Genomic DNA, 12,500 nt, shown 5'->3' with positions numbered 1-12,500 from the left:
TACGGTACACGCAAATGCTGCATCAGGTACCAATGGGTTAACAGAATAGAATGCAGAGAAGAAAAGCTTTTCATTCTGGTCAAGCTAAGTGAATCCCAGGGCAGCAGCAGGCGTTAGTATCTTTTAACTGCCCTGTTTGTATTTGATTGAGTGTTTAAAGCACACTTGTACTAGGTAGGCTGTCACAAACCACCATAATGTCATCACATTACTGAGCAGCAGAAGAGGTGTTTAGACTTTAGTCATAGCTTAGCTCCTGTTGGTGTTGAAGTCTGAACAGTCTGCTCCAGTGACTCCTCCTCCTGACCCTGGCTGTCACCCTGTGACCCTGACAGACCAGGGTGACTGTGCTATATAAGTGTGTGTGTGTGTGTGTGTGTGTGTGTGTGTGTGTGTGTGTGTGTGTGTGTGTGTGTGTGTGTGTGTGTGTGTGTGTGAGCTTACCATGCCTACCTAAGCCAGTGTCCATTCAGGTGGACACTGGTGTGTGTGTGTGTGTGTGTCTCTGCTCTGCTTGCTGAGCCGACCTACAGTAACCTCTCTCACTCTTCCCTGGCAGTCGTATTTTAGCATGTATTGTAAACGTATGCCAAATAGAAGCTGCAGCATCTTAGATCAACAGCAAATAGCAACGAAGGATCACAGCCACAAAACATGAGTTACTAGTCTGACTCAACGGAGGCAGGCTGTGGATATAAGCTCTGCTCTGCCATTGGCTGAGACCATTTCAGTCGGAGTGAAGGGAAATCCCTTTCTGCTCCCTGCGTGTCGCTCTCAAACGCCTCCACTGCTGTGAAACAACAACACTAGCTAGCTAGCAAGCTACATGCTACATGCTGCTGTGAAACAACAACACTAGCTAGCTAGCAAGCTACATGCTACATGCTGCTGTGAAACAACAACACTAGCTAGCTAGCAAGCTACATGCTACATGCTGCTGTGAAACAACAACACTAGCTAGCTAGCAAGCTACATGCTACAGGCTGCTGTGAAACAACAACACTAGCTAGCTAGCAAGCTACATGCTACAGGCTGGAAACAGGGATGTATTAAAAGAACTGGATAGGGGACGTGCCACGCCCACCCATGCATTCGGACAGAGGCTGCTCACTGGCGCATGAAGCCATCATGGGGGGTTTATTTCTTCCTGGTTTTACTTCCTGACCATGCGGCCTAAGGCGAAGTGCGCATGTGTGCCATGACGTATTCCATGACATCTCCCACCCCTCCCACCCATGGATGTAGATGTAGATGTAGATGAAGAAAATACACCCGTATACGGCTCTTAGTGGCTTCTGAAGAAAAAATGCCCCATCAAATTTTTTTTGATCATTAACACATTCACTGCCAGCCGTTTTTTTTTACTGTAGGTAGGTTCTGCCAGAGGGTTTTTTTGAGGATTCTGGCTCATCTTTCAAGACCCGAGGATTCTTTTCTGCTAAGATTTTGTGAACACACAATATCTCAAAAGAACTAATAGAATGTGTGCTTTCTCTGTCTAAAAGAGTTAGTTTGTAGAGTTAGTAGTTATGTAAGCATTAGCAGTTGAATACAGCATGGTTTCAGCGTCAGAAAAATTATTCAGAGATAAACGGCTTTTTGTGAAATTCGATAGAACAGTCACTTTAACCATTCATTTTTGGCATCAGTAAGACGTCAGACATCTAAACAATAGTTTTGAACAGTAATTTCCTCCATAACAGCAGGAAACTCCCCTCTGCTTCCAACTCCTCCCTCCGTGGGCGTTCTTCTTGGCTGCAGCGGCCGTGTCACAAGCTTGTCACCAGTCTCACTGCTTTGCTGCTGCTGTCCTGTGCCTGTCTGCGCGGCCGCTCTTTGAGGAAGTCTGGATGGACTCGCTCGCTTCTTGGAGTTTTGGTTGAGAGCTTTGATGAAGCTTTTGCGATTCTGGTCATATTTATGCTGCGTGTTTCAAAGTGTGTTCCACCCGTAATCTATTATGCAAATGTACAATCCCGCACCGCCAGCAATCAGCGCGAAAACGAAAGCGTTTTCGCCAATCCATTTTCATGAGAATGGCTTCGTCACACTGCTTTTTGCTTGCCTTCCTCTAGTCAGGAGAGCACTGTCGCCACTTAGTGGGTCGGTGGAATGGGTTGTACACGTTGTACACGTCCAATACTTGTATAAGAGATGTAAAAGGGTTAGATCAACGTCCCACCGTCAAAAAAAAAAATCGATTTTTTTTTTACGTATTAATACGTCAGTGGCAGTGAACCGTTGGATTTTTTTTGACGGATTAATACGTCATTGGCAGTGAACGTGTTAAAAGAGTCGTTTTATACTTTGAGTGACACCCGGAAAAAATCCCCCTGGGTTTAACAGCTGCCGGGGTCCCCATGCAAGTGGATGGGAATTTTCCTTTCTGGGCTGCATGGCGTCACGTGACTTGCAATACAGAGCTTCGCCACCATGTTCAAATGGCTTCACAGCCCAGCGCTATTCCTGGGGGCTTGGGTCGAAATGGCTCGTTTTGACGAAGTTTTTTGGATTGTGCAATAAAGCAGGCCTGCTTGGTACTTTGGGTGGATGGTTGTAAAGATAACAGAGCCTTGACCAGAGTGAGGGTAAGAGCAGCCAGACTCTCTCCTGGGCTGGTGCAGCGCGAGACGGAGATAGTCTAACAAGCGAGGCTAACAAGTTACAAATGTGCCTGTCCCTAAAGTGACTTCTGCCCCCTGCTGGATGTATTCCTCTTAACACGTCAGGGTTCAAAATGAACGCCCGTGGAGCCCCAAATACCAGGCAAAATTGTTGTTGCTTGATACATCTCAATAAAGGCCCCTTCACACTTAGAACTATTCACCTTTTTCCTGGACTTACGTTTCCCATGATTCTCAGCGGTTGCCGGTTGTCGACTTCCTGTTTAAAAAAAGGATAGCAAGGATGTGCGCGCCGCTGTCAAAGAGTGGGAACGTTTGGCTTATTTGATCCGAAATGGCTAAAAATAGTAACGTTGTGTGGTTGCATAGCGGCGATATTTGACAAAAACGAGGTGAATGTCAATTCACTTGTACTGTACGGGCTTATTTTAGCCGAAATTGCTAAAAAATTGTATGTGGTTGCATAGCGGGCGCTTTTATTTTGAAGGCTAAATGTCCAAACCGGAATTGAACAGAGCTTTAGCGGTCTCTCTCTTTCAAGATTCAAGATATTGTCACTCCGTTGTACAATTATGCAGGTGTGACATTATTGTGCTGGGGGGCTCCATTACAAGACACAGGTAGGTACAAAGTCACAACAATTATTATGATTATTTTCAGTCTCTTTCGCTATGAACGGTCCTGGGCGGAAACAGGCAACCAGCAGCTGGAAACAGCGAGGGAGGGTGTCATGGAAGCGCCCACATGAAACTCGTGAATAACTATAAAAATCACTATAACTGACAATGCTAAATTACCATTACCCTTTTGTTTCTTTTTTCTTGTTTCTTTAGTTTTTTTTACATTGTTTCTTTTATTTTATTTTATGCCTCATTATTGTTTCATATAAAAATATAAAAAATTGACATAGGGACTTTGTGCTGACATACATTCATGTATGTATTTAGTGCGTACGCTATGTAAGTATCTACCCTAACCCTGATGTGCCTAAATAAATATATCTACTGTCTAAAAAAAAATCACTATAAGTCTAAAAAGATTAATATAGATTAGGATGGCTACAACTCTATTATAGGTAATAGTATGAACTTCACACTATTGACTAGAACTAATATACACTGCCTGCCTGGTGTTTGGAGAAGACAGTACTTGATTGACTATTCAGTTGTGTGTCTTTGCCTATTCTCAAATGTTGCCTCTGGTGGCAAATCTCTGATCGTGAGCCAATCAAAGCAAAACAAAACAATAGCTCAAGAGAAGCTTCTTGACTGTTTATTTATTTATTTGTTTATTTACATTTATGACATAATTTATTTATCGCGACACAATGTTCTTTCAGGGCACGGATCAACCTCAGTCTGATACAATGAGTTAGCACCTTACTGTAGTTAGCTTCCAGAGGTTGAAGTGGTTTATCTCTTCCTCCTCTCATCTCACCCTTTCATCTCTGGCAAGTCTTCCTCTCCCCCACCTCCCCTTCATCCCTCCTTCTTTGTCATGGACTCTCTAAAGCAGTGTTTCCCAAACGATGGGGTTCCAGACCCAATTTGGGTTTGCGGACCCGTGGGGGGGGGGGGGGGGGGGTGTGGGGGGGGGGGGGTGGGTTGCCAACTGGTCGACATGGCAACTCATCTAAAGTTGATTTTGCCTATTAAGCTCTGAGGCAGCTCAGCAGATATTATTAGCATGTCCAGTATCCATGGAAATAGTAAAGATGTTGTTATATGCATCATTAAAAATGGCCCACATTATACTTCTATTAGCCTATAGCTAGCTAGCAAAAATAATCAGCATGGTCATTTTGGCCAAATTCACCTTAGATTTGACATTCTTTTAGGGGGGTACGGTGGTGCAGTGGTAAGCGCTGTCGCCTCACAGCTCGATGGTCCTGGGTTCGATTCCCACCTGGGACGCTGTGAACGCTGAAGGAATGCGTGCCCGTCCGCATGTCCTCGAGTGCCCACCGCCCGGGTGGGGTCGTCAAAAGTGCCTTTCTGTGTGGAGTTTGCATGTTCTCCCCATGCCTCCCGGGGGTTTCCTTCATATAGGAACCCCCTTCACCAAAACATGCAATATCCTGGTTGCTGATGTGGTTCCTCCTCTGGTCGTTAAGGGCGCCTGTTCGAAGGGAGGGGAACTGGTTGGAATAGCGTGAACCTCCCACGTGCTATGTCCTACCGGTGAAGCTTCCCCTGTCAGGTGAAAAGAAGCGGCTGGCTAACTGCCCATGTCTCGGAGGAAGCATGGAGCCAGTGTTCGGCTCTCCCCAGATCGGCAGAGGGTGGAGCAGCAACCAGGATAAATACATTAAATTAGCACTAATGGGGTTAAAAATGGGATAAAAAATCGGGGGGAAAATGTTTAGAAAAAAAAAAGATTTGACATTTTTTTTAACTGTGCTGAGTTGGTGTTCTTTACTGTTATTTGTTGTTGCTAAATGCTTCTAAGAGGTCTGCTAGTCTGTCCTCTAATATCTGAAGCAGGTTTCCACACTGACTCTCTCATGCTAGAGACATTAAAGAGACAGTGCCATGCATAGGCGATTGTACGTTGGTGCACTGGCTGCACGTGCGACCCCTAGTGGCCAGATGATTTTTTATGTCATGTTGACATATAAACGATAGTTGATGAGGGCCGGCTCACCCTACAGGCGAAACAGCCTCCTGCCTGTGGCGCCAGTTCGGCTAGGGCGCTCTGTAGCCCTCACAAAACAACAACAAACAAACTAACAAACACAGCCAGCTGCCCTCTCTACAGGGTTGGACATGGTTGTCTGTCCGTTGCACTCTAGGGGAGAGCAGAGCAAGGAACTAACCATTCTACACTAAAACGGATATTAGTGTGAGGGGTATATATACCACTCTCATAACATGTGTGTATCACTTAGGGTGTGGAGTCATAGTCTATTTTTTTATTTGTCTTTATTGAATGTTCCAAAACTGCATGTTTAACTAAGAATAGGCTAATGATTATTTCCACTCACCACTTATTTAATGTGGTTACTTTACTTTGTGGTCAAAAGTTTGGAAGGAACAATGCATGCTGGGAGATATGCAAATGTCTTTGTCCAATGGGTCCAATGGCATTGCTCTCTGTCAGAACTTGCTTGGATGTCCTGATGTTGGTTTAGTAGCAAAAGTAAACACAAGTTAATAGCAGCATTCACTATAGACTCTTTAGTGAATACTTTCCACAAAATCATGACAATGAAGAAAACCAGAAGGAATACAGTTCCGCTTTTACCAAATAAACCAAAATTGATGTTCTGCGACAAGGTATATCATATCTACTAGCCTCTTCATTTTGCTCTCAGAGTGCACCAGATTAATGCATTTTACTTTCAAATTTACCCAAATTTATTTGTCTGGGGGGAGCACAGCCCCCCCTACATACCCCCCGGTCGGAGTCCTATTACCTTCTTGGTGGTGCAACCCCTGTTTGGAAAGCCTAGAATCGCCTATGGTGCCATGATACCATCAGATCCCCTGTGTTGTGTTCACACATTTCCTAACAAATGGTGTTTTGTGCTCTTGGAGAGTCTTCAGCCCCTCCCCTCCCTGTCAGCCCCTCCCCTCCCTGTCAGCTCTGCTCATGTTACCACCTAAGGCAGCGATGGGAGGAGCCAGGAACAAAACCCTTCAAGAGTACGAGAGAAACGGCAAAGGAATTGATCTGATTCTGATTTCAATTAGGGCTGCAACTAATGATTATTTTTAGGGCTGGGTATTGGCAAGGATCTCACGATACGATACGTATCACGATACTTGGGTCACGATACGATTGTATCACGATATATTGCGATGCGATACATATTGCGATATATTGCGATATTCTACAGAATTGACTCAAAATTAAATAATAGAGCTAAAGATACAACACACTGTGTACCACCCAGGTAGTGTAATAATATGTACATCACTTTAAGTTAGTGGACACATTTAGTCAAAACTACTGAGTGTTGAGTGTTACTGAACGCATCGATATGGGAAATATCGATACAGTATCGATTAGGGGTGGGAATCACCAGATGCAGAGGCCTGGCATGGCATGGCCTGCAAAAAAATAAAAAAATATTGCGATACTTGGCGTCCAAGTATCGATACAGTATCGGGAAATAAAATATCCCGATATATTGCCGTACCGATTATATTGCCCAGCCCTAATTATTTTCATAATCGATTAATCAGGGACGCCAGGAAGAATAGTCTGAATAGTCAGACTAATGGGGATCCATAATAAACAATAAACAACAATAACCTGTTGATTATTTTCTCGATTAATTGATTTAGTTGTTTGGTCTATAAAATGTCAGAAAATGGTGGCAGTGTTTCCCAAAGCCCAAGAGGACGCCCTCAAATCTCTTGTTTTCTCCACAACTCAAAGATAATATCAGTTTACTGTCCTACAGGAGTAAAGAAACCAGAAAATATTCACATTTAAGAAGCTGGAATCAGATCATTTAGACCCTTGCTCTTAAAATTGTACTCAAAACGATGAATCGATTATCAAAATAGTAATCGATTAATCGTTGCAGCTTCAATTAATTTCAGTGATTTGAAAATGTAGGCTAGTACAACTGCACTCCACCCCCCCAGTATGCATCACTGATGACTAAACTGGTCGAATCCTCTCTTTTTACACCAGTTTAGTTTGGTACCGAAAAATATAGCATTATAGTAAGAGGGGATGTAGGAAACACAAAGTGGCTGATTCAACAAGATGATGTAAAAAAATAAAAAAATAAAGGAGAGATGTGTAGAGAAAACCAAACAAAATAATTAATTTAATTTGATGTGAAATCAAATTGACTCAATTTACTCATCTTGTGTATTTGTCTTGTTTTCTTTCTTCTCCCTCTCTGACAGGTGAGAGGCTGAGCGAGCGAGAGAGAGAGAGTGTGTGAGTGAGAGAGAGAGAGAGAGAGTGTGTGAGTGAGTGAGAGAGAGAGAAAGTGTGTGAGAGAGAGAGTGTGTGAGAGAGAGAGAAGAGAGAGAGAGAGAGAGAGAGACAGAGAGAGAAGCCATGGAGCAGCAGAGACAGAGGTCTCTCTCCACATCAGGAGAATCCCTGTATGTGGTGCTGGGAGTCGACAAGAATGCCACGCCAGAGGACATCAAGAAATGTTACAGGTACACGCACACACACACACACACACACACACACACACACACACACACACACACACACACACACACACACACACACACACACACACACACACACACACACCTCAGGCTACTGCTACAAGAATATCAGAAATATGGGGGGGAATACCGCAAGCCTCTGTTGCATCTAACAACCGCTAGAGGGCGCTAAAGCTCTGTGACAAATCACATGTAATGGCATTGTAATGACACAAGTTGCAGTGTTTCTATGTTTCTGGTACTTACTCTCTTAATTGGACTGAAGGCATTTTTCTCTCTAATTGGCCGATTGAGTTCTTGAATGAACGACAACTGAACTTGAGTTTTAAATCCGTTTTGACAATATAAATTGTTTGTTTTAAAGCTCCTACACCTCCAAATAGTTGTGATAGTTATGTATTCTAGTTTTTAATGAGACCGGAGGAAGGAAGGGAGGAAGACGGTATAGTGGAGACACCGTCACACCGGAGAAGACTGTGGTTTTAACCAAAACACCATCACATGGTCTTACGTTTCTTAACACCCCTCTGTCTCTCTGTCTCTCTCTCTCTCTCTCTCTCTCTCTCTCTCTCTCTCTCTCTCAGGAAACTGGCACTGAAGTTCCACCCGGACAAGAACCCGGACAACCCCGAGGCGTCCGACAAGTTCAAGGAGATCAACAACGCCCACTCCATCCTGGTGGACGGTACCAAGAGGAACATCTACGACAAGTACGGCTCGCTGGGCCTGTACGTCGCCGAGCAGTTCGGAGAGGAGAACGTCAACACCTACTTTGTCCTGTCCAGCTGGTGGGCCAAGGTGAGAGAGAGAGAGCGGTTTGTTTACCGAAATGCTGCTCGGGCTGATCCCTCGTATAGCACTCGGTAGTGGCACCGCTGCTGAAAATGTCCATAGTGTTTTTTTTTTTTTATTATTATTATTATTAATTGCAGGCTATTTCTGCCAAGACGCGTGGAAGTGACACAAACACAGAGACATCAGGACGCATTAGTGTGTGTACACGACAAACCATGGTCAAATGCATCCCAGACCATTTGGGCAAGTGGTTTGAGTGATCGGATCACAATGCGTCCTGGTGCTCATTTACACTTGTTGTATTTAGCGCTGTCCACTTGTGATCCGATCGCCCCGAGACACATTTTAAAACCGAGTGTTGATTTCTATCGCGCGTCTGGCTCTGCTCTGCCTCCTGGTGGTTTCATCTGTCTTCTGTCCTCCTCCCCCCCCCCAGGCGCTGTTTCTGTTCTGCTGCGCGGCCACAGGCTGTTACTTCTGCTGCTGCCTGTGCTGCTGCTGTAACTGCTGCTGTGGGAAGTGTAAACCCCGACCGCCCATGGAGCACGAGCCCGACTTCTACGTCTCCCCCGAGGACCTGGAGGCCCAGATGACCTCCGAGGAGAGAGGTGCTGAACCACCAACCTTCTCCCTTCCTTACTTGAATTTAACGTGTTCACGCTCCCTTGAGGGTGGAGTGAGTTTCATGGTTCTGTTAAACCTGTCGAAGCCACAGTGTGTGTTTTCAAAAATGGCGGGGATTTTACACAGAGTCAGTGGCCCTTTCTCAATACCAAGAATGCATTGTTGTTCTTGTGTTCTTGGGGAGAACGTTCTTGCTAGTCGTTCTTGGAAGAATGAACTTGCTAGGTCACAAGCGCACATGACGCTGTTGGCAGTTTGAGACGATGCGTTCTCGAGGGTATTGCGTAATACCAGCTCAGAGGCCGCCTGCAGTACTACACAAATAAAAAGCTCAGCTGATTTAGATGCAGCCAATTGTGCTCTGGAGCTTTTTTGCCATTTTTCGCCATAAATGTTCATAAAGTGGCACTTATTGAAACCTACGACCCTGCTTGTAGGCATCAAAAGTCATCAGAAATTAATTTAGTGATGAAATAAAACTTTAAATTGTAAAAAAAAAAAAACTTCCCGGAGCTTATGGCGTCTTCTCTGCTGCGTTCTGCCTCCGCTTATGCAGAAATGAATGCTGGGATACGTGCCTTGACAAGTTGACACAAGTCACCACCCAGAGCATCCTCTGTAAAGTGGGCGTGTCGAGAACACGTCCGGGAATTGTAAGCGTTCTTGGGCGAAATGTGAACTTTGCATTGGAACAGTACTTGGGCTGCGACTGATGACGTTTCACAGGGACACAAGAACACACAAGAACCCTTATTGAGAAAGGGCCAGTGAGAAAATAACAATTCTGTTCTTCATTCCTGAAAATCGGACTTTTTGCAGATGCATGTTTTTATCGGAAAGCGATGATTTGGCTGACGTGATATTGATTTCAACCACATCAGAATCAGAATCAGAATCAGAAGACTTTAATGATCCCCGGGGGGAAATTGGGACAAGTTACAGTAGCTCGCTCACAGAACACACATAGCATAAAATAAACAGTAGTAAATGCAATATTAAGCAAAATAAGCAGAAGAACACAACATGGCATAGAATAACAGTAGTAAATGCGATAGAAGCAAAAATAAGTAGAATGTCTAAGTAAGCAAAATACAAAATACCGTAAATTCCGCACTATAAGCCGCACCGGACTATAAGCCGCAGCAGCAAAATTGACTGTTTTTTACATATATAAGCCGCACCGGACTATAAGCCGCGGGTGTTTTAATGTTTTTTTTTTATTTTTTTTTATTGTGTTTTAATGTTTAATTACCATATGTAAGGGTTCGTGCACAGAGGGGATTGTCGGGAAAGAGATGGCTGTTTGAGGAAGCTCCCATTTATTAACATTTCAACAAAACAACATAACACAACACCACCTGTGTTTTTTTTTACAGTGCACACAGTGTCCGCGGTGTGGTGAAAAGAGGGCAAGAGAGGAAATTAAAACAGAAGTGGATTTATAGTTAGATAGAGTGCCTAAAGAAGAGAGAATTCCGTTTTTTATTTATTTTTTTGCTGGAAAAATCCATAGATAAGCCCGCACCGTTATATAAGCCGCAGGGGCCAAAAAAGGCCAAAAAACGGGGGAAAAGCCGCGGCTTATAGTCCGGAATTTACGGTACATCACCCAGCTCTGCTCCATTTGGAGCATGGGTTTTGGTTTGTATGTGTTCTAATTCTGTGTGTGTGTGTGTGTGTGTGTGTGTGTGTGCGTGTGCGTGCGTGCGTGTGCGTGTGCGTGTGCGTGTGTGTGTGTGTGTTCCTCAGAGGGCGGTGAGCCCGTCATGATGCAGCCGTCCTCGGCAACAGAAACCACCCAGCTGACCTCCGACCCCCACCACAGCTACAGGACCGAGGCTTACTAAACACACACACACACACACACACACACACACACACACACACACACACACACACACACACACACACACACACACACACAGCTACACACCTGGCTCAGTAACACACACACTATATGCACACACACATTCTGTCTTGGTTTCCCCCATCCACACCAGAAATTGGAGATACTGCGCACCCCACGCACGCACGCACAGATACCAAACTGTCACCCTTCTAAAACTCAAATGGTGGAGGAAAGGGGCATAATAGCTAGATGGAGGAGGAAAGAGAGGAAAAAGAGGAGAGGAAAAGAAATAGAAGTGTAAAAACACTGGACTAGACTTTATAGTTTTGACCACCTGAGAGAGGTCAGAGGTCAAACTGGACTCTGTATTTATTTGTAACGCCAACATTTCATTCAAGAGCCACATGAATGTCTTTTGTGCTGCTCCTCCGTGCACATGGAAACATGTGTGTTAGTGATGCGCGCCACAGTTATAACCGCGATGACTGGATCATAAAAATAAACATTCTGATTAATAGCGGATGGGTTGCGGCTTGCGGGCGGTTGAAATGATGTATCGGTAATGAGGAAAAATAATATTAATTACGTTCTCTAGTCTACGAACGTATTTTAAGCTACATTTTTCGTCAGGCACATTCTTAGTCGCCTATTAATTGTAGGATCCCCCAAAGGACCCACGGCTAGGTCGCTACGCCTCCACTTTTGGTCCATATATGGTCAATGATGTCACCCTCAAAGAGGAGTCTCCGCTGAAGACGTGTTTGAAGAGAAGACGCGTTCGTATTTTCCCATACAATGAGGCAATCCAGTAAACTAAACTTAAAGCTATAGTGTTAGCCGAGTAAGCTACATGAGGGCAAGTGGTGCACTGGACATAAATACAGCATGGAAGTTTATTTAGAGTCTTGGACTGCAGCGATCGCACAACGGCAGCAGAAACCGTGAGTTCGCTCCTTTTAAAGCGTTGTGAAATGTCGGGTGCATGGCGGCCGCGGATCTATAAATAGTATGAAATAATTTACGCGGATTTATGGCGGGCGGACGGTTCATGTATACACGTGGATTAGGATGGCATAAAAGCTCATCCGCGCATCTCTAACGTGTAGGCAGTCTAGGCACATTTACCAAGCACATTACAACAGGCTTTTGGCTGTTTTGAATACACTGGACTCTAATCAGGAAGTATATAGCACACGCACACACGTCCAATTGTAGAGTCGGCAAAAAAACATCGGTGCTGTGCCCTGATTGGCTGACTTCACTGCTGGCTTCTGACCTGGCTTGGAGTTTGAGGTTTTTCCCAAAACGTCGGGCGCGCTCGTCATCTGAACGCAGTGTGAAGTACGTCAGGCGCTCGTCATCTGAAAGAATTAAGTTAAGAATCATTTCATATCATGAAATGAAATGTACTTGAAGTGAGAGTGGAGCCCTGCGGGACTGCAAACCTGATGGACACCAGGAGCG

The 12,500-nt window shown here is 44.6% G+C and overlaps 1 protein-coding gene across 1 annotated transcript in view; it reads left to right on the top strand.

The window, feature by feature from the left end:
• Positions 1 to 11,077, top strand: part of LOC310794687 (dnaJ homolog subfamily C member 5-like) — a 45,148-nt gene extending 34,071 nt beyond the window's left edge. The window contains exons 2-5 of the mRNA XM_083656688.1: positions 7,490 to 7,753; positions 8,353 to 8,566; positions 9,000 to 9,171; positions 10,937 to 11,077. Of these exons, the coding sequence (XP_083512814.1) occupies positions 7,647 to 7,753; positions 8,353 to 8,566; positions 9,000 to 9,171; positions 10,937 to 11,034 (591 nt within the window). The 5' untranslated portion in view covers positions 7,490 to 7,646 and the 3' untranslated portion in view covers positions 11,035 to 11,077. The remainder of the gene's footprint in view (positions 1 to 7,489; positions 7,754 to 8,352; positions 8,567 to 8,999; positions 9,172 to 10,936) is intronic.
• The last annotated feature ends 1,423 nt before the right edge of the window (positions 11,078 to 12,500 follow it).

Source organism: Poromitra crassiceps (assembly GCF_964638095.1).
Source record: "Poromitra crassiceps genome assembly, chromosome: 20".
Taxonomy (NCBI): Eukaryota; Metazoa; Chordata; class Actinopteri; order Beryciformes; family Melamphaidae; genus Poromitra; species Poromitra crassiceps.
The sequence above is the reverse complement of the archived record's forward strand: the minus strand, read 5'-3'. Positions and strand labels throughout refer to the sequence as shown.